General features: G+C 44.2%; 1 protein-coding gene across 1 annotated transcript in view; it reads left to right on the forward strand.

Annotated features, from left to right (window-relative positions):
- Positions 1-9733: 9733 nt before the first annotated feature.
- The window catches only part of KCNQ4 (potassium voltage-gated channel subfamily Q member 4), a 124163-nt gene continuing 112713 nt past the window's right edge, over positions 9734-21183 (forward strand). Inside the window, exon 1 of the mRNA XM_070949328.1 lies at positions 9734-10083. Coding sequence (XP_070805429.1) covers positions 9734-10083 — 350 coding nt within the window. The remainder of the gene's footprint in view (positions 10084-21183) is intronic.

Below are 21183 nucleotides of genomic sequence, written 5' to 3' on the forward strand. Positions count from 1 at the left end.
TCTGCTGCCGGTTCTCCAGAACCTGTCAGAACCTGCTGGATTTCACCCCTGGACTTATGCCCCATGCCCCAAATGTATGGCCGTTGCGGTGCCCCTCCCCAATGGTCACACGATTGTTGAATATTTAATCAATCCATCTTTATTACTGTCACAGACCAGCAAAATAGTTGAATATTAATGGTGTTGTGAGGACACAGCCTTTGGGCCTTGCAACAGCAGTAAAACAGCTTTATTTATTTGGGTGGGAACTTGTAGTTCTTAGCTAGCAAGATCTTTGGATGTAAAAACATCAGCCCATTTCCGGACAACTGTGAAAAATGCAAATTTCATGTGCACGATTCTTATAAATGGCTGGAAATAAAATGGTTGCCATCATACGGCTACTATGCATATTTGAAATCCATATGTAGTTTTGAACAGTGAAGGTGAAAAGAATTGTAGCACAGGAGAGAATAGAGACAGACATAGAATAGGATAGGATAGAATAGAATAGACTAGAGTAAGGAATAGAATTCTATTCTATTCCTTATTCTATTCTATTCCTTATTCTATTCTATTCCTTATTCCATTCCGTTCCGTTCTATTCCTTATTCCTTATTCCTTATTCCTTATTCCTTATTCCTTATTCCTTATTCTTTATTCCTTATTCCTTATTCCATTCCATTCCATTCCATTCCATTCCATCCCATCCCATCCTATCCTATTCCTTATTCTATTCTATTCCTTATTCCTTATTCCATTCCATTCTATTCCTTAAGGAATGGAATGGAATAAGGAATAAGGATTAAAGAATAGAATAGAATAAGGAATAGGATAGGATTAGAAATAGAAATAGAAATACAACAGAAAATAGAACAGAGCAGAGCAGAACAAAACACACCTTGGAGGTCTTCTAGTCCAGCCCCCTGCTCACACAGGAGAACCTATACAATTTCAGATAAGTGACTGTCTAATCTCTTCTTAAAAGTGATGGAGCGTCCACAACTTCTGGTGGCAAGTTGTTCCACTAGTTAACTATCCTCACTGTTAGGAAGTTTCTCTTTAATTCCAGGTTGCTTCTCTCTTTGATTACAGTAATTTCCGTCCATTGTTTCTTGTCCTGCCCTCCGCTGCTTTGGAGAATAATTTGACCCCCTCTTCTTTGTGGCAGCCCCTGAAATACTGGAACACTGCTATCATGTCACCCCTAATTCTTCTTTTCCTTAGACTAGCCAAACCCAAAACCTGCAGCCATTCTTCCTATGGTTTAATCTCCAGGCCTTTCATCATCTTAGCTGCTCTTCTTTGAACAGGTGTCAAACTCGCAGCATCACATTGCCGTTACGTGACATTTCGTGATGTTTTTCCCCTTCACAGAGCTGGGGTGGGTGTGGCCTCCAGTTTGATGCCCCTGATGTAGAAGGACGAGACAAGCACACAAAGAATAAAATTTGTGGCGGAGTGATTTATAATAATATTGCATGCCATGAGATTGGATCTTTTCACCTTACGTTTAGTCTATTTAGTTGTTCTAGGGCCTAGGGCTGTTAATATATATCATTACAGATAGTCCTTGACTTATGACCACAATTGAGGATAAATGTATGCATCAGAGGTGGTATTCAGCTGGTTCAGGCGAATCGGTAGTGGCGACCTGTGGGTGGGCGCAATCCCATCCTTTATTGCTGTGTTTTTGATGCTGCATGCATGTGTGGACGGCATGCACGAGCAAATTGCCATGTTGTTTGACATTGCACACATGTGGATGGCGCGAGAGAGCGAATTGCCATGTTTTGTGATGCCGCACACATGCAGGGATGGCGCACTATAGCCTGTCAGATCCCTAAATGTGATACTGCCATTCAATTGGGAGAAGGGGGAGACTTGGATTCGATTTACTAGCATTGCCTGTGTCAACAGATATTTTACAACCTATATCCTGGCACCAAAGAGCCCTGAGATCCTCTTTATGTGGAGGAATGTTTATGACAGCCATGTGGGTTGTTTCACTTTAAAGGATAACAGTGTGAATGCATGGTTGTTCGTGTTCTCAAGGAAACTGGGAAAGAAAGCATCTTCACACTTGTGTATTGACTAAAATCTGCATTCTGACTTAAAGGGAGGGGTCTCTACTGCTTTAATCCTACTTGTCTTGCCTAAGGGTATTCAGACGGTGCTTTGAATACATTGCTGTCACTTCTGCTTAATAAAAGGTTCCTTTTGAACAGCCACGTTTCAAGAGTTTTTACTTTCTTAAATTGGAAGATTTAAATTACAAGCCTCTATGCTTGCTATCGACTGCCATAATAATGGGGAGGGGGATGTATAGGTATTTGGGAGGGAGAAGTGAGCTGGTGGAGATGTCTCGTAAAAGGGAGTGAAAGCGGGGAAGTTTCTCATCGTCTTCGGCACAGCTGAACAGAGTTGCTGATAGTCCGTCAAGGTCAACCATTCTGGCATACCAGAGGGATGGGACCATCTGAAGATGCACCTCACATGATGCTTTGGGAGGCTAGGGATTGGACATTCAGCCAGGGTCCTTGGGGGGGAGGGATTTGGGAATACTTTCAATATGTAATTTTCATGCCTATTGCCTCAGATCTTGAACAGAGAAGGATTTTTTTTTGTCTCTCAGTTATCTAATTCTGTACATTAATAGCAGCTCCAAGGAATGACTAAATTACAATTTCCCACAGTATCTAAAAAAATTACCTTCTGGAACACACTGCCACAAGATGTAGCAAGGAGAGGAGCCTAGCCTGGAGCCAAATGATTGTGTGAGTCTAGATGAAGTTGCCTTCCATTTATGTTTTAAATTCTCAGTCTTTGGAAAAGGGTCCCTCAGCCAGGAAGGGTTCAGCAGCTCACACGAGACGAGGTTGGCATCTAATGAACTAACTAACCCAGTTCATTCTGTGTACAGCTCACTGTATCTCTCAAGAGGCTGATTCTTAAATTGCCGGATCTTTATATCGGCTCCTCGGGGGAAAAGGTGACAGGAACACACATCTCCTGTTTCCAGCACTCTGGAAAGAGAGGCAAAATGAAAGGAGCAGAAGCCCACTGGGGAGGGTTCATAAAGCCAGCCTCTATTACTGTTTATTGTAATTTTTGGAAATGCTTCTTCTGACGCATCACTCGGAGCACATCGCGGCATTTAAGGGCAATTAACACGTACATTGCAATGGAGCTTTTTAAAGTACATTTTTCCCTTCCTGCCAATTTATTGGCCTCCATACCTGGTGTATTTTAGCTGCTCTTTTAAGGTGCAGTTCTTTTAAATTTTTCAATTGCATTTTTAGAACATTGCAGTCTGCCTAGAGGGGGAAAAAAAGCATGGGAAATAAAGTAAGAAATGCACGGAGCATGGTAAATAATTTTATATGATGCTTTATGTGAAGGCCTACCAGTAGTTCTCTGCTGAAGGCTCTAATGCTGGGAAAGGTGGAAGGGAGGACAAGAAGAGAATGAAGCTCTCAGCAAGGTGAATGGACACAGTTATAGCGATGATGGGGGCACCATTGGAAGAGCCCAGTTAGGGACAGATTGGGGTTCTTGGTGCTGTCAGAGTTTGGTTGCTTTCGTACAGACATTTCATTATCCACAGTAGGTAACATCATCAGTGCTAGTAAGGAGTGGGGTTTGCTCTCAGTTTAGATTGCAATGGCTTGCCCTGTCTGTGTTGGTGGAGGCCTTCCTTTTATTGGACACCTTCAATGAAGATCAGTAAGACATTGGCTGGAGACCTTAAACCAGTGGTGGAATCCAATTTTGTTTACTACTGGTTCTGTGGGTGTGGCGTGATGGGCATGGCAGGGGAAGGATCAGGGGTGGGTTCTACTTACCTTTACTACCCGTTCACAACGGGGCTGCACGTGTGTGCTTGCGCTCTTCTGTGCATGCACAGAAGCATTCTGATGACGTCGGGGTCGGTGGGCGGAGCCTCCCGATGGTTTTACTACCAGTTCTAAAGAACCGGTGCGAACCGGGGGCAACCCACCACTGGGAAGGATACTGCAAAATCTCCATTCCCACCCCACTCTGGGGCCAGCCAGAGGTGGTGTTTGCCGGTTCTCTGAACTGCTCAAAATTTCCACTACCGGTTCTCCAGAACCTGTCAGAACCTGCTGGATTTCACCCCTGCTTTACACCGAGAGTTCTGTTCTAAGCAGGGATCAGACTTGATAATCTAAAACTGGGTGGTTGGTTTTTTTTCAAACCTGGCAACTTTAAGATGTGTGGACTTCAACTCCCAGAACTCATGCTGGCTGGGGAATTCTGGGAGTTGAAGTCCACACATTTTAAAGTTACCAAGTTTGGGGAAAAAAATACCAATCTAAAGAGTCATTTCCAGTCCTGTCATTCTAAGTGCAATGTGAAAGTAATTCTTTTTTGTTGTTGTTGTTGTTGTTGCAAGGATTGGAATATGCCCTAGTGCAGTTACATGTTATTATTTTAATGAAAGCCATGTTGGAATCTTTCACAATAAAAAAAAAAAGAATAGAAAGAAAGCAAAGAAAGACAGTCAGTTTGAATGTCAGTGCTGACCTAGAAACCAGGAAATGGTGAGTTCTAGTCTTGCTTTAAGTATGAAAACCAGTTGCGTTGCCAGTCACTCTTTCTCAACTCATCTCACCCCACAGGGCCCTTGTGGGGATAATAGTAGGCAGGGTACCCCTTTCTCTCTTCCTCATCCAGCCAGCAGGGTGACTGAAGGTTGGTGGAGGATCATTTTGAAGTAAGGGACAAATACTATTTTCCCACCCCTATGTGAAGAGCAAGACTGGATGCCATCTCTATTCACCACCAATTCCATTTTCCATTTGTTTTCCTGTCCAATTAAAGAAGGCCCCTCCCAATTAATCAGCTTGTAGTTAGGATTCTATTAAGAGGATCCATTAAACTGAGCACTCAGTCGTACTTCAAAGCGTTGGCAAAGCTTTCACAAAACCACAATGTGGGCAGAGTTGCCAACTTTGCAAATCACCCCAAACCTCTGCTTTTCGCAGCCATTTGATTTGTGCCTGGTAAAGGGAAAGGTTTCCCCCATCCAGGTGTGTCTGATTCTAGGGGGTGGGGCTTATCTCAGTTTCTTAGCCGTGTTGTCTGAAGACATTTCCATAGTCATGTGGCCAGAATGACAATACACCAAGGCGCGTGACATGCTGTAATATTCCCACTGAAGTGGAACCTATTTATCTACTCGCATTTGCATGCTTTCGGACTAACAGGTGGAAAGGAGCTGGAGCAAGGAACGGGAGCTCACTCTGTCATATGGTGCTCAGGTCTCAAACCCAGGCAGTCAGCTTTCTAGCTGACAAGCTCAGCATTTTTAACAGCTGAGCCATCGTGCCTCTGATTTGCACATACAATGCTGTAAAACTGAATGATCTGGAAAAAAATGACTTTGTCTTTTAATATCAATACACCTGTTGACAGCCAATGAGAAAAGTGGTAGGTTTTCTGCTAAGTTCGTGTGTATCTTCCTGTCTCCATATGGAACGCAAAAGGCTCTCTCCCAAGGTGGCATCTAATTCACAATGAATAGAATAGAATAGAATAGAATAGAATAGAATAGAATAGAATAGAATAGAATAGAATAGAATAGAATAGAATAGAATAGAATAGAATAATAACTTTATTGTCACTTTGAATATACACTAATTACACTAATTGGCATACATTAAAATGAAATTTCTTTGCATACTTCTCAAAGAGTCACCACCTCCAATATTCACCACACAAACATGACTAAATAAATAAATGAATACAAAAATGTCCAACATTTGAATATCTTTTCCTTTGCAACTGTGTAATCAATTGCTGAACTGCGGCATATTTCTTGACTGCTTCTTCTCTTACAGTTGATGGTTGATCCTAAGAGGCAGATGCTCTCCATCACTTCCTTATCTTCGCTGTTAATTCAGAGTTTGGTTAAAAGTCTGTAGAGATGCTCAGTCATCCAGGTCATGGTTGTCTCAAAAGTGCTTTTTCCAAAAGTCAACTGGACTCCTTAATTTTTTTTCCTTTGAAAATGTTTCACTTCACACCCAAACACCATCCATAGCAATAGCAATAATACTTAGAGTGATATACCGCTTCCTAGTGCTTTTACAGCCCCCTCTAAGCGATTTACAGAGTTAGCATATTGCCCCCAAACAATCTGGGTCCTCATTTTACCAAGTGTTATGATCCACCAGCAGCCTGTGGAGCTGGCAGCGGAGTCGGACAGTGAGGAGGCTGGGGAGGAACATGGGCCAGTCCTGGAGTCAGGGGAAGGCCCGGACGAGGGCTCTGCATCAGAGGCAGAGATGGGGCCAGGGCCATCTGGGAGTTATGTGTGGACTCCGGATATCCAGAGTCAGACAGCAGAGAGGCAGAGGAACAGGAAGAGACTGTTCCTAGTGCGCGCATGCGCAGAGCTGCCAGAAGGCAAGAACAGTTAAAACTAAAGGGACGACTTGGGAGTAAGGCCTGGAGATGATTGGCCCCTCCCATAAGGCTTAAAAGAGGAGCAAAGGCACATGGGCCCTTTGTAGGAAAGCAACGTTGTTAATTCTGTTCCCAGTCAGCATCTCTGTTTGATTCTGGACTCCATGTGGCTTTGCCAAGTAGGTCTTTGACAGCGTGTCAAGAGAGATAAAGGTTGGTGATTATCCTGAAGGACTTCTCCCAAAGGACTTTTTGGGACTAATTGCAACTAATTGGGATTCAGCTGTGAATGAAGGTAATTCACAGCTGTTGCAATAGAAGAGTTTTTGGGACTGCTCGTGTGTTTTAATGACTCAGGAAGCCTAGGTCACAACGCCAACCTCAGAAGGATGGAAGACTGAGTCAACCTTGAGCCGGTGAGATTTGAACTGCCGAACTGCAGCTAGCAGTCAGCTGAAGTAGCCTGCAGTGCTGCACTCTAACCACTGCACCACCTCAGCTCTTCATAGAATGTCACAGAGGGCACCATAGCCTGCACAATTCTGATCTTTGTAGGTACAAACACATCACAACATTTGAATACCTTTTCCAAGGCCTTTGCAGTGGTGTGATCAATTGCTGGTCTGTGGCATATTTCTTGACTGCTTCTTCCTTTACAGCTGACGGTTGATCCTAAGAGGCAGAATCTCTCCACCATTTCTTTATCTATGCTGTTAATTCTAAGGTTGGTTGCTCTACCTCAGGGGTCGGCAACCTTAAACACTCAAAGAGCCACAAAGGTCCTAACCAGAAGCCCCCCATTCAATTCTGGAGCCGACCGGAAGTCCAGTTCCCCCACCATAGAGACTCCTCCTAGTGCAGCATTCTTTTTCCTCTACCTGTCCTAACCAAGGGCCCTATCAATTGTGGAGCTGACTGGTGACAGGGAGCCACAGCAGAGGGATGAAAGAGCCACATGCGGCTCCAGAGCAGCGTGTTACTGACCCCTGCTCTCTCTGCTGTCATTGGTTTGGTTTTCTTTACACTTAATTTAAGCCCCATTTTGTTCACTTTGCTTTGTGCCTTGCTTTCCCTCATCTGATGGGTACACAAACCAGCGGACCTCGCCTTCAACAGCCTTCATCCTCATTCCAAACTTGCCAGCTAATTGTAATTAATCATGACCATGGAGGAAGCAATTAATCAACTGCCTTTAATCAAAGACATTTCCTTGAATAAAATTCAGTCATGCGAGTGTTTGTCTTCACTGCCTTTAACCAAAAGATTGGAAGGGCCACCATGAGGGCAAACCTGCTTTTATTCGAAGGGAAAGCTGAATCCCTGGAAACACATTTCAGAGGTTAAAGAACCAAGAGAGCTATCAGGCTGAGCCAAATCTTGGATTTGCAGGAAAGAGGCCTGCTTCGGGTGGAATGGGACAATTTGCCAAAGCCAACTTGTGGCCAACTCGCCACAGGACCATTCAACCATTCCATTGAATAATTTAAAATAATTTTAAAAATATTTTTATTTTTTGTTGGTCACATTTCCTCCTTTGGTATCCTTTCTTTAATGATTCTATTCCACCATTTCTTCGATATTAACATAAATTAATATCAAGACAGACACAGACTTCAGAGGATAATTAGAACTGCAGAAAAAACAATGGCTATCAACCTGCCTTCATTGAGGACCTGTATACTGTACGAGTCAAAAAGAGGGCTGTGAAAATATCTACAGACCCCTCACATCCTGGACATAAATTGTTTCAACTCCTACCCTCAAAATGACGCTATAGAGCACTGCACACCAGAACAACTAGACACAAGAACAGTTTTTTCCCAAATGCCATCACTCTGCTAACCAAATAATTCCCTCAACACTGTCAAACTATTCATTAAGTCTGCATTACTATTACTATTAATCTTCTCATCGTTCCTCTCACCCATCTCCTTCCACTTATGACTGCATGACTGTAACCATGTTGCTGGTATCCTTACAATTTATATTGACTGTTTTCTAATATGATTTGATTGCTTATTTGTACCCTATGACTATCATTAAGTGTTGTACCTTATGATTCTTGATGAACGTATCTTTTCTTTTATGTACTCCGAGAGCGTATGCACCAAGACAAATTCCTTGTGTGTCCAATCACACTTGGCCAATAAAGATTTCTATTCTATTCTATTCTATTCTATTCTATTCTATTCTATTCTATTCTATTCTATTCTATTCTAATGTAACTTTGGTTCCGTGGCGAATGGTCCCGCGCCGGAGTCGCCCATGGCGAGTTGTCCTAAGGCGAATTGGCTGTGGCAAATTGGCTGTGGCGAATTGGCCTTGATGAGTGGGCAATCGCGAATGTGGGCGCAGGACCGGCTGAACGAAAGAAGAAATCCCCCCCGGCAGACAGCAGAAACTTGGGGACCGATGGCTCGTTTGAAGGAACTTTTCCATTCTCGTTCGTGTCTGGAAGAAGAAGGCGCGCAGCTCACCGTCCGCGTCGGAGCTTGAAAGTCGCGCTTCCTTCCAGCCGCGGCTAGTCGCCTGCTCGGGAGGGAGGAGAAGGCGAAGGCGAAGGCGAAGGCAGAGACGGCAGGCGTGGCTGGCTGCTGGGCGCCCGGCCCCTTCAGCGTCGAGGGTTTGCAGCGTCGTCGGAAAGACGAGCCGGCGAGGCGGGGGTTGTGGGGGGGAGGGCGTGGGGGGGGGAGAGAAGGATGCCATGTGAGTCGGGGAAGCAAAAGGCAGGTGGAGAAGCCAGCAGGATGGAGAGGGGCCGAGGGAAGAGGAGGAGAAAGAGCCCGCGGTGGCGGCGGCAGAAATCGCTGTTACTGCTGTTGTTGCCGCCTCTGTTTTCTCCGGCCGCGCTCTTGACACTGCCCAGCTCTCCAAAGCGCAGCGCCACGCGAAGCCGGCAACTCTTCTAAACTTGGGCGTAGGCGGAGAAGCAGCATCCAGCCGAGGAAGCGGGGAGGGAGATCCGCGTCCCTCCACTTGCCTCTCTCACCCACCCACCCTCTAACCCTCCCCACGCTTTTCCCGAGTGGCTTAAAGAACCGGCGGGGAGCGCGCAAGGCTGCTCGGCAAGAGTTCCCGTGTGCGCCCAGGGCGCATCCCGTGGCCAAGTCTCAGGCTCCGTCTGCCTCCTGAGCCCGGCCGAGGGAGCTCAATCTCCATCCTCCCTGCCAAGGGAAAGACGGCTCCGGAGGGCTGGCGCCAGCGGGCAGCATCGCAGCGGAGCCCCTCAGCCCTCCGGGCAGCCGAGCCATGCCGGGCTGACCTGCCGCGGAACTCAGCTTTCTCCATGCCGTGAGTGCGCTCGCCTTTCCTGCCCAGCGCGATGGCCGGGGCTCCAGGCGGGGACCGCTCCGTGCTGCCTCCGTCCGCGGTCCACGGCAGCGGCAGCAGCGGCAGCGGCGGCGGCGGTAGTGGTGGCGGCGGCGGAGAAGCCCCGCGCGTGGAATTCGTAGCCCTGACCGCCGTGCAGACCGAGAAGAGCGAGGCAACCCCCGCCGCCTCCGCTGGATCCAGCCCCAGGCGCCTGGGACTCCTCGGGACCCCCTTACCGGTCCCACGCGGGGGCTCCGGAGCTCGATCCACGTCGCAGAAGCGATATCGTCGCCTTCAGAACTGCCTCTACAACGTGCTGGAAAGACCCCGAGGTTGGGCGTTCATCTACCACGCTTTCATGTGAGTCTCGGCCTGTCTTTCTTTCTTCGGTCCAGAACTTTGTTTCAGGGGATCCCGGTCGGTCCCTGGGATCTTCTGCTGGGTTGTCAGCAGTGCTTCCCCTCGCCCCGCGTGTCAGAGTCACTGAACTCTTTTGGTCTGGTAAGAGGGCCGTGGTTAGGAGAAGGTGTCCCGGTGGTTTTGTTCACACGAGGCAGGGAACCCGCTTACCGAACTGACCCATTTTCTAAGCCTGGTACAGAGCAAAGAACCAGCCAAATTTGTTGAATTCGTGCCCTTGGCTAAACCTTAAAGAAATTAACCAAGGTTAATACTAGCCAAACTTAGCTTGTGTGAACATTGTCCTTAGATTGTTAAGTGGCCAGGTAAGTGAGCGCCTTGCAAGAACACAGCTTCTATTTTTGTCTTTCTCTTTGTAGCTGATACCCACGCAAATTAAGATGCAAAGTCAGATTCCGCCACCATATAGTTTAAATCTTGGGAGAGGAAACCCCTCCTTTTTTTGAGGGGGGGAGAATGGTGGTAATTTAAGAAATTTAAGAAAAAGAAACATTACACAAAAACTTTATGCCTGTTTCATTTCTTGGTTAAATGTTGGAAAGTATATCAAATAAACTGTTTTAGGACAGTGCTCCATCTGTCTCGATGAACTGGAGTTGGGTGCAGACAAAGTTATGCAATAATTCTTTCAAAGGTTCACAAAATTATTGAAACTGTGTGTGCCGGTTGCTCTTGATAGGACCATATAGATTAGATTAGCTGAGCCAAACATCCATCCACACCTGTCAGGTAAATAAGGCAGAGCAAAGTTTTGCAAGTATGCTTGGGTGTGAGAGTGCTGCCTTTGAAGCTGTCACAAGGCAGTTATAGAAGAGGCTAAACTGCACTGCTTCTAAATGGGAAGCTATTGCTAGATTCAAGGATCCTTGGAAGGCAACTTTGTCCCAAAGGATGCTCACCAGGTGTGCTGGACCCATCACTTCAGAATGCTTAGCCAGACTGGACAAGGTTTATTAGCAAGGTCTCTCCCATCCTCTTCCATCCTCAGATTGTACTTTTATAAAATTCAAAAGCAGATTTCAGACAATCCATTCTGATCACTGTAAGGTAAAGGTAAAGGTAAAGGTTCCCCTTGCACATATGTGCTAGTCATTCCTGACTCTAGGGGGCAGTGCTCATCTCCATTTCAAAGCCAAAGAACCAGCGCTGTCCGAAGATGTCTCCGTGGTCATGTGGCCGGCATGACTAAACGCCAAAGGCGCACGGAACGCTGTTCCCTTCCCACCAAAGGTGGTCCCTATTTTTCTACTTGCATTTTTTATGTGCTTTCGAACTGCTAGGTTGGCAGAAGCTGCGACAAGTAATGGGAGCTCACCCTGTTACTCGGCACTAGGGATTCGAACCACTGAACTGCTGACCTTTCTGATTGACAAGCTCAGCGTCTTAGCCACTGAGCCACCACATCTCACAATCACTGTAAAGGAAAGAGTAAATACCCCCTCCCTGTCCCTCTCCCGACTTGCCTTGTTTTCTTTTTCTCTGACTTATAAGAAGCACTAGAATCATCAGACTGGGAGGGACCTTCGAGGTCTTCTAGTCCAGCCCCCTGCCCAAAGCAGGAGTCAATAGGCTTGCTTGAAAGATGAATCACAGTGCATGGAAAATTGATTTCTTCTTTAGCAAAGTATGTCCTCCTTCCCCCCTCCTTCAAGATCTTGATAGATGCTTACCTGTGCCCATCCTTTCCTAGATGCCCCTGGTGTCTACCATTGCTTGCATAATCGTCCATGGTTTTCCACCCAAAGTTGTTGGAGACGAGATGGGCGGCAAATAAAATGAGTCTCCGGAGAAAGGCGGCATATAAATTGAACTAATAAATAATAAATAAATAAAATGTATAAATAATTTAAAAAATGATAAATAAATGATGTTCCATCCCATCCTGAAGCGCTTCCTACAAGCACAGAGCTACCATGATTTTTCTACTCTGTCTAGCTAGCTGCCAAAGTGACAAGTCAATTCCAGGAAGAAACTATGTTTGTATCATATAATCAAAGCTAGATTGTCATCCTGTGGATGGAGACCCCAGTTTGATATCCTGGTTTAGGAGCTCACCAATCCCTGCTGAGTGCTGGAATCATCATCAAGGGAGACACGGTCAACCCTGGACAATTTGGAGCCGAGAAGCTTCTCTTCTTGCTGATGAAAGGATCAAGAAATCATTGGCACAAAGATTTTTTTTTCCTATGTAACTCTAAAGCTCTCCTGGCTTTTAACGGAGAGAAGTTGAGTTGGGAAGATGCCCTGTGCTTTAAGAGTTGTGTAAGTTCCAGAGAGTGACTCGGTCAGCAACTTCACCCTGCTTTTCACCGGCTCCACTCCGTTACAAACCCATATCCTGTTTTTACTCAACATGCTAATCTGGTTGTTTTTGACAGGTTTGCTTCTTTCTTTGATAGGCTGGGTTAGCTTTCTGCATCGATGAATTCACTGATCAAGTTAACTTGGTTGAGCAGGATGTTCCAACTTTTTTCCCAAAGAACTTTCCAACAAGTTTCAGCAGATGGAAGATGGTGAGAAAAAAAAAGCTACTCAGACCCTCCCACAGTGTTTAGTTTACATTTTAAAAAGTGCCTTTAAAGATGGATTTGATCTTGCATTTTGCTGCAGCCTTGTAGTTCCTCTAGCATCCCAGATGCTTTCCTATTTAATCTCCAGCTCAGATATTTCCAGATATATACTTTAGCTTCATAATAAAAAAATATTTATCTGAAGTGCACCCACGCTAGTAGACGCAAATCTGCATAGGCTCATTTACAGCAGTCAATTTAAATTTAGACATAATTACTAGGATTTATTTAAATTTCAAGGAGATTAACCTCTAATGACCCATCCAAAATAACCTTGATCAAATTAAAATTTAGTTAATTTTGTCTCTGTTGCTAACCCTTCCACGATAGTTAATTAATTTGCAGTAAATATGAACAAGTGTAAAAAAAAAATGAACATATGACAGTGGCTGGTAGATTCCCTCCTCCTCCTAAGTCTTTTCTTTGCACCCAACTGATTTCAAAGTTTTGAACAAGTACTAATCCAATATTATATTGAATTGACGATGGGGATGAAGTTCATTTCCCATTCTGGTTCCTTCCAACCTTCTCTAAAATTAAATCAGCTCGCCTTCAGTTAGTAACTTCATTCATTTCCTAGTGCTTTCTCCAGAAATTGAATTTAAGATACAATAATAAGTTCAAGATTTGATGGCTGGTGGAAAGAAGCCTGGAGAATGAGGCAGAGGAGGAAGAGAAAAGGAGGGGAGGAAGAAGATTGGAATGGGGAAGGAAGGAAGGAAGGAAGGGAGGGAAGGAGGGGGGAAGGAAGGAAGGAAGGAAGGAAGGAAAAAACAGGGCCTATACAAGGATATATATACAAATTGTACATAAGAATTTCAATTACATCTGCAGGATTTGGATTTGACTAATCTAAAGAAAAGAAGAATTAGGAGTGACATGATAGCAGTATTCCAGTATTTGAGGGGCTGCCACAAAGAAGAGGGGGTCAAATTATTCTCCAAAGCAGCGGAGGACAGGACAAGAAACAATGATTGGAAATTAATCAAAGAGAGAAGCAACCTGGAATTAAGGAAAAACTTCCTAATAGTGAGGACAATGAACCAGTGGAACAGCTCGCCTCCAGAAATCGTGGGCACTCCAACACTGGAGGTTTTTAAGAAGAGTTTAGACAGTCACTTGTCTGAGATTGTAGAGGTTCTCCTGCTTGAGCAGGGGGCTCGACTAGAAGACCTCCAAGGTCCCTTCCAGCCTATTCTATTCTATTCTTTTTTTTAAAAAATATACTTTATTGAATTTTATATATATACAAAAAAAGAATCTCACTTCTATTAACATCGGATCTGCAGTGTTTATACATATATACATAAAATATATCTGGTGTCACTTAGACTATTTGTTGCCATTTATTTATCGCACCTTATACTCCTTTTTTAATTCTGTCGTTCATCCATTCATACCACCTTTCCCACATAGTATAATACTCTGAGTTCTCATCATTTATTTCATACGTTAATTTACTCATCTCTGTGCACTCCAGTATTTTCCTAATTATAAGTTCTTCTGGTGGCAGGGTTTTCTCTTTCCAGAGTTGTGCATACGCCAGTCTAGCAGCTGTGGTTATATGTATTATCAGATGAATCTTTTTCTTTCCATACCCCTTCTTTACTATTCCCAGGAGAAATATTTCTGGTGTCAATTCTATGTCTTCTCCAATTATTTCTTGTAGCCATCTCCAAATTCTATTCCAGTATCTTTTCGCTTCAGGGCATGTCCACCACATATGAAAGAAGGTGCCCTGACCATAGCCACATTTCCAACAATTAGGGTGCATATTGGGAAACATCTTGGCTAGTCTGGCAGGTGCTAGATACCAGCTTTGGAGCATATTATACTGATTCTCCTTATACATCGCAGCTCTGGTCAATTTATAATTTTTATTCCAAGCCTCTTCCCATTCTATTCTGTTCTGTTCTGTTCTGTTCTATTCTATTCTATTCTATTCTATTCTATTCTATTCTATTCTATTCTATTCTATTCTATTCTATTCTATTCTATTCTATTCTATTCTATTCTATTCTATTCTACTCTACTCTACTCTACTCTATTCATCATTCAATGAAAAGTGATTTGTTCCTAAGTTGCTAATCAGAGACTCTCTGCAGACAATTGATATTTGGGGGCCATATGTTTTACCTTTCAAACAAGGAAGAATAAATATTTTAGTACAAAATAGGGCAGTGAGAATTTGCTTTCTCTGTCCACATATCAATTTCCAAGCATTGGGAATGTAATTCAAAAGGACTTGAACTTCTGAGAATACTACATCAAGTTTGAAAGTTGAGATAATACATGTTTCTCCCAGAATTGAGCAACAATAGGGGCTGAGCAAACATATCTTTAAACGAAGCATTAATCTCATTTTATCTCCTGATGATTTACATAAGCCTTTGCTATATAAACTCAGTGGGATCCAAGGAATCTAAAATATTGTTTTGGGTTAAATATGATATAATCCAGGATCAACTGAACATTTTGGCCCTGATGTTAATATCTTTCCCTAGTGTCTGGGCAAAACAGGAATCTCAAATTCTTTATTCAGCGATTAAAGTTGCATAAACTTTAACTTGATGAACTTGATAAGTTTTTATTCTAGTTCTTTGAGTCATGTGGAACCTAGCCCATTGAACTGACTTCTGACTCTGCAAACCAGAAAAGGGAACAAGTAACCAGATTAAAGATGCGATGTGAGCTATACAATAACTACCCTTTAGAACTAAACCTCTTAAGGCAGTGTTTCTCAACCTTGGTAGCTTGAAGATGGGTGGACTTCAACTCCCAGAATCCCCCAGCCAGCAGCGCTGGCTGGGGGATTCTGGGAGTTGAAGTCCACCCATCTTCAAATTTCCAAGGTTGAGAAACACTGTCTTAAGGGCTGGTCATATGCATGTAGCAGAAGCTATGACATGATGCCATCACACATTTCATAACGTAATCGTGCAATGATGCATAATGGCGGCTTTTGCATGATGAGATATGTAACATGTAGTTTCCAACCCCCATCTCGCCTTGCTTTGCCGACCCCTACAAAAGTGTAATGGTGTGTGAGAAAGACCTTGAGAAAAGGAAAGGGGATGAAGAGATGCTGCCTAGGAAATGATCAGATAAGAGAGGATACAGCCTTCCTCTACATGACAGAGAAAGAGACTCAGGACAGAAGGGACCCTTCTTAACTTCTCAGGCTGAAAAGGAGATGGCGGGCAATTTATGCTTTCAGACTTGCAAGATTCTGCTAGTGTAGCTTTTACAATAAAGTAGAGGTAGCTCATCGGGTCTTTTTCCTGTCCGGTATAACTAGGAACGCTGACATCAATCTTGCAAATCTGAAAGTACCAATCCCCCTCTGTCTCCTTTATATCCCGAGAAGCTAAGGAGGTTCCTTTCTGAGTCTGTTTCTCTGCCCATTTTGCAGCTGTATGACTATGCTCTCTCTTATCTGTTTGTTTCCTAGGCAGCATCTCTTCCCCCTGTTCCTCAGGGTCTTTCTCACATACCAATATAGAAGCTCATCATCATGGTGCTAACTTGAGGAACAATTGTTTGCATTCTTCTGCTCTTTTCCCCACCCCCCTGGATTTGGACTCCTTAATTTTTGTAGGCAGGCTTCAGAAATAGTTTGATTCATTTTATTAACTTTGGGAGGGCCATCTTTGTTAACGAGGATAAGGCATGGTGATGGAGTGGCCATCTAGAAAGAGTGCAGAGAAGAGCAACAAAGATGATTAGGGGACTGGAGGCTAAAACATATGAAGAAGGGTTGCAGGAACTGGGCATCGCTAGTCTAGTGAAGAGAAGAACCAGAGAGGACATGATAGCTGTGTTTTAATATCTGAGGGGCTGCCACAAAGAAGAGGGAGTCAAACTATTCTCCAAAGCACCTGAGGGCAGGACAAGAAGCAATGGGTGGAAACTAATCAAGGAGAGAAGCAACTTAGAACTAAGGAGAAATTTCCTGACAGTGAGAACAATTAATCCGTGGAACAACTTGCCTGCAGAAATTGTGAATGCTCCAACACTGGAAGTTTTTAAGAAGATGTTGGATAACCATTTGTCTGAAGTGGTGTAGGGTTTCCTGCCTAAACAGGGGGTTGGACTAGAAGACCTCCAAGGTCCCTTCCAACTCTGTCTATTCTATTCTATTCTATTCTATTCTATTCTATTCTATTCTATTCTATTCTATTCTATTCTATTCTATTCTATTCTATTTTATTCTATTCTATTCTATTCTATTCTATTCTTTAATGAGGTCCCCCCTTAATAAACTCACTATAAAGAAGATGAGGACATTCTTCCTACACCTTGGAAGATTCTGTCTTTCCTCTAGAATAGCATCTTGTAGACCAGTGTTTCTCAACCTTGGCAACTTTAAAATCTGTGCTGGCTGGGGAACTCGGTGAATTGAAGTCCACAGATCTTAACACAGAAAGCAGGACAAGAAGCAATGGATGGAAACTGATCAAGGAGAGAAGCAACCCAGAACTAAGGAGAAATTTCCCGACAGTTAGAACAATTAATCAGTGGAACGGCTTCCCTCCAGAAGTTGTGAATGCTCCATCACTGGAAGTTTTTAGGAAGAGGTTGGACAGCCATTTGTCTGAAATAGTATAGGGCAGTGATGGTTAACCTTTTTGGTTCCGAGGCCCAAAGCCCGCCCGCCTGGATGTGAATGCACGCGTCTTTGCCTGATCCCCCAAAATGCAATGCAAGTGCCCCCTAATGCATGCGCCCCACCCCTGCACATGTGCATGTGTTCCCCACCCATGCACCCCATCCCCTCCGCTCATGTGACCCCCATGGCCTTTTTTGGCTTCCATTTTGGTGCAGGAGGCTTTCCAGACCCAAAATGGGGTGCAGGGGGCATGCCTGTGTGAACCCCCGAAATGCAATGCAAGCGCCCCCTATGCATGCGTCCTGCCACCCATGCATGCATGTGCACACACCCTGCATGCGCCCCGCTCCCCACACATGCACAGCAGAGACCCAAAGACCATCTAGCTGTTGAGAGGTGTGCATGCATGCGCAATGGAACTGGGCTGGGGCGACAGCTGGCGTACCCACAGAGAGGGCTCTGCGTGCCACCTGTGGCACACTTGCCATAGGTCCACCAGCAGAGGTTGGACTAGAAGACCTCTAAGGTCCTTCCCAACTCTGTTATTCTGTTAAGCTTTAACACTGCCACCCTGGGCCTCATCAGACATCTATGTTTATTCCATCAGTTTGTATGGCTGGTTAAACCATACGTGAGCTTCACAAGGGACTCTGAGCAGGAAACTATATTAAAATAGTATTAAAAGCCATTACAACCAGCTATACAAAAATTACAACATGAGTCAAGTTTCAAATGTTTGAGTTCTTACATGCATTTCCCTTCCTCCCCCTCCTTAACGCAAATAACATCGGATAATTTGTAAAATACTGTTTGATTTTAAAAAAAGAAAACAAACGTGTTTTGAAAGGTCAAACATCACCTTTCATCATTTTTCCTATTTTTAATGTGTCTGCTTCTCAAACTGAAATGTTATTATATTAAAATTCTGTTCTCAGAATTGCTTTTTTCTACGTATTTCTCATTTGTTCTGATTTTTTTAAAAAAATGTTTTAGCGTAATGTTTTCCAGAGCTGGCAAATTACGGAAATTGGGTAAAAGTGGATTTTCTTTAGATAACCACACACAAACCCATTACCCAATCACAACAGAGACTTTTAAACTGGCTCAAAGTGGGATGAAATGGACTTTCTGATAAGTGATTTGGGGCAAAGAAGGTAAAACGACGGAGAAGCATTGCGTTAGCATATTTATAAACTCAAGCATCACAGCAGATAAATAACCACTGGGGTTCTGAATTCCTCCCGCTTTTTAAGAAGGGGGTACATTGTTCTGCCCTGAATGTAATTGCATTTTATGATTTACATAAAGTACCTGCAGTTTATTTATTTATTTATTTGGATATAAAATTTAGAGACTGCCCATCTCACTCACATTGTGACTATGGATGGTGATGTTGTTTGTTTTAAAATAAACGATCACTTATTTTAATGACTCTAGAGCAGTGATGGCTAACCTTTTTGCCACTGTGTGCCAGGAGCAGGGAGGGGTTCATGTGCATGCCCACACCCATAATTCTATGCGCCCCACCCCTGCACATGCGCACGTGACCCTTCCTCCCCCACTCCTGGCATGCGATGGCACGGTAGGCCCGGTATTTTTGCTCTCCCCAGCCTCCAGAGCCTTTCTGGGAGTCTTGGGAGGGCGAAAACGGCCTCCCCCCCCGAGGCCCTCTGGAGGCCGGAAATGGCCTGTTTGCCAACTTCCGGTGGGACCTAGAAAGGCTGTGGAGCCTGGGGATAGCAAAAAATGGGCCTTCCAGTCCCACCGGAAGTTGGCAAACGGGCCATTTCTGGCCTCCAGAGAGCCTCAGGTGGGGGTGGGGAAGGCCGTTTTCATCCTCCCCAGATTCCCAGAAAGGCTCTGGAGGCTGGGGAGAGAGAAAAATGAGCCTCCCCACCCCGAGGCCCTCCGGAGGCAGGAAACAGCCTGTTTCCCTACTTCTGGTGGGCCCAGAAGGCCCGAAAATCAGCTGGCTGGCACACGCATGTATGCCGGAGCTGAACTCGTGTGCCCACCAACATGGGCTCTAGAGGAAATAAATTAATTAAATTCCCAAACTGCTGGCAGGAAGATTTCATGGGAATTCTTATCTGCAGGGACTTAGCCCTGATGGCTCCAGGGATGTAGGAACTCTCTTTCTTGTTCTTATATGTCGTTTTTGTGATATCTCAAGGCATGCTCTGATCACCCACATCATCTCTGAATTTGAGGGTCAGACTGATTAATTCTACGTTTTTAAAGGATGCTAACATTACACTTGGATACCTGGTGGTCAAATATCTTCATCAAGTCACACAATCATGCCAAACATTTAATTATAAAAGTTGTTTTATCATTCTATTTTTTCCCCTCCCACTAACAATTTGTTCCATTAAACTATTTCTCTTTTTCTACCGTAAAGGCTGACCAAAGACTGTAATAAAGATATTTGATTTGCTTTACAGGTAGTCCTCAACTTACAACCACAATTGAGCCCAAGATTTCTGATGCTAAGTGAAACATTTGTTAAGTGAGTTTGCCCCATTGTTAAGTGCTTTTTTTTTTCAAAAGTCAACTGGACTTTCTTGGGTTTTTTTAAAAAAATATACAAAAGTATGAAGGCTGTTGCTTAACGCATTGTAAGCCACCCTGAGTCTCCGGAGAAGGGCGGCATATAAATCAAATTAAAAAAAAAAAAAAAGTTTCACTTCTCATCCAAGAGGCTTTTCAGTTCTAAAAAACGGGGAGTGGGGGGGGGGGAACCCAAGAAAATCCAGTTACTTCTGGGAAAAACATGTTTCGCCCAAGAATGACCTGGAAGGTTGAGAATCTCCATAGACAAGTCACCAGAACTCTGGTTCTCATATTGTGTTCTGCTGCTGCATCATCCCTTGTGGACACCATTTCTCTCAAAAGACAGGTTCAACCCCCCCCACCCCCCTGTTGGCTTTTCAGAGGCTCTCAATCAGGGGTGAAATCTAGCAGGTTCTGACAGGTTCTGGAGAACCAGTAGCGGAAATTTTGAGCAGTTCGGAGAACTGGCAAATACCACCTCTGGCTGACCCCACAGTGGGGTGGGAATGGAAATTTTGCAATATCATTTCCCCAGGAATGGGGTGGGAATGGGGATTTTGTAGTATCCTTCCCCAGTAGTGGGGTGGGAATGGGGATTTTGCAGTATCCTTCCCCTGCCACGCCCACCAAGCCACACCAAGCCACGCCCACAGAACCAGTAGTAAAAAAATTTGGATTTCACCACTGCTCTCAATCCATGAACCCGAGAGTGGGCTTGTTATTTAGAGCTCTGTGATGTGGCTTCTATCTTTCTTCATAAGTTTTATGTTTCCTATATTGTTTTATTTTAAATGTTGTAAGCCGCCCAGAGTCATGGTTGTGAGAAAGGATGTCTGGGTAGATCCAACAAGTAAATAAATGAGAAACGAGCAATCAGGGAGTACCGTTGTTCTACAAAGCACCCACAAGCCTTAATGATCTGGCTTCCATAGTCAGATATGGCATCTTTTTCTTGAGTTCAACCAAAAAGGTTAACCTGCCAAAGGGACAATGGGATGACTACTGGTGACCTCTGAATCCCTCTGGCCTCGGGGTGGGAAGGGGGGGGCTATATAGGCCACCTAAATTTGAAGGGGTTGGAGACCAAATCTGCTCTGCCCAATTGGAATCTCTTTTCCACCTAATTAGTTAGCTCAACGTCTGTAAGCATTGGAATTGCTGCAAGCTTTGAAGAAAGCAGGAAAGCTATAAATCAAAAAGCAGGTGTTAATTGTTCCCCTGCCAGGAGGTCTTCCTTCTCCTTTTCTCTCCATCTGGTGAAAGGTGAAGGAAACTAATGTAGAAATGCACAGGAGTCAATACGATGTG

This window comes from Pituophis catenifer, unplaced genomic scaffold (genome assembly GCF_029215685.1).
Source record: "Pituophis catenifer annectens isolate HBS135680 unplaced genomic scaffold, rPitCat1.0.hap2 SCAF_9, whole genome shotgun sequence".
In the NCBI taxonomy this organism is placed as follows: Eukaryota; Metazoa; Chordata; class Lepidosauria; order Squamata; family Colubridae; genus Pituophis; species Pituophis catenifer.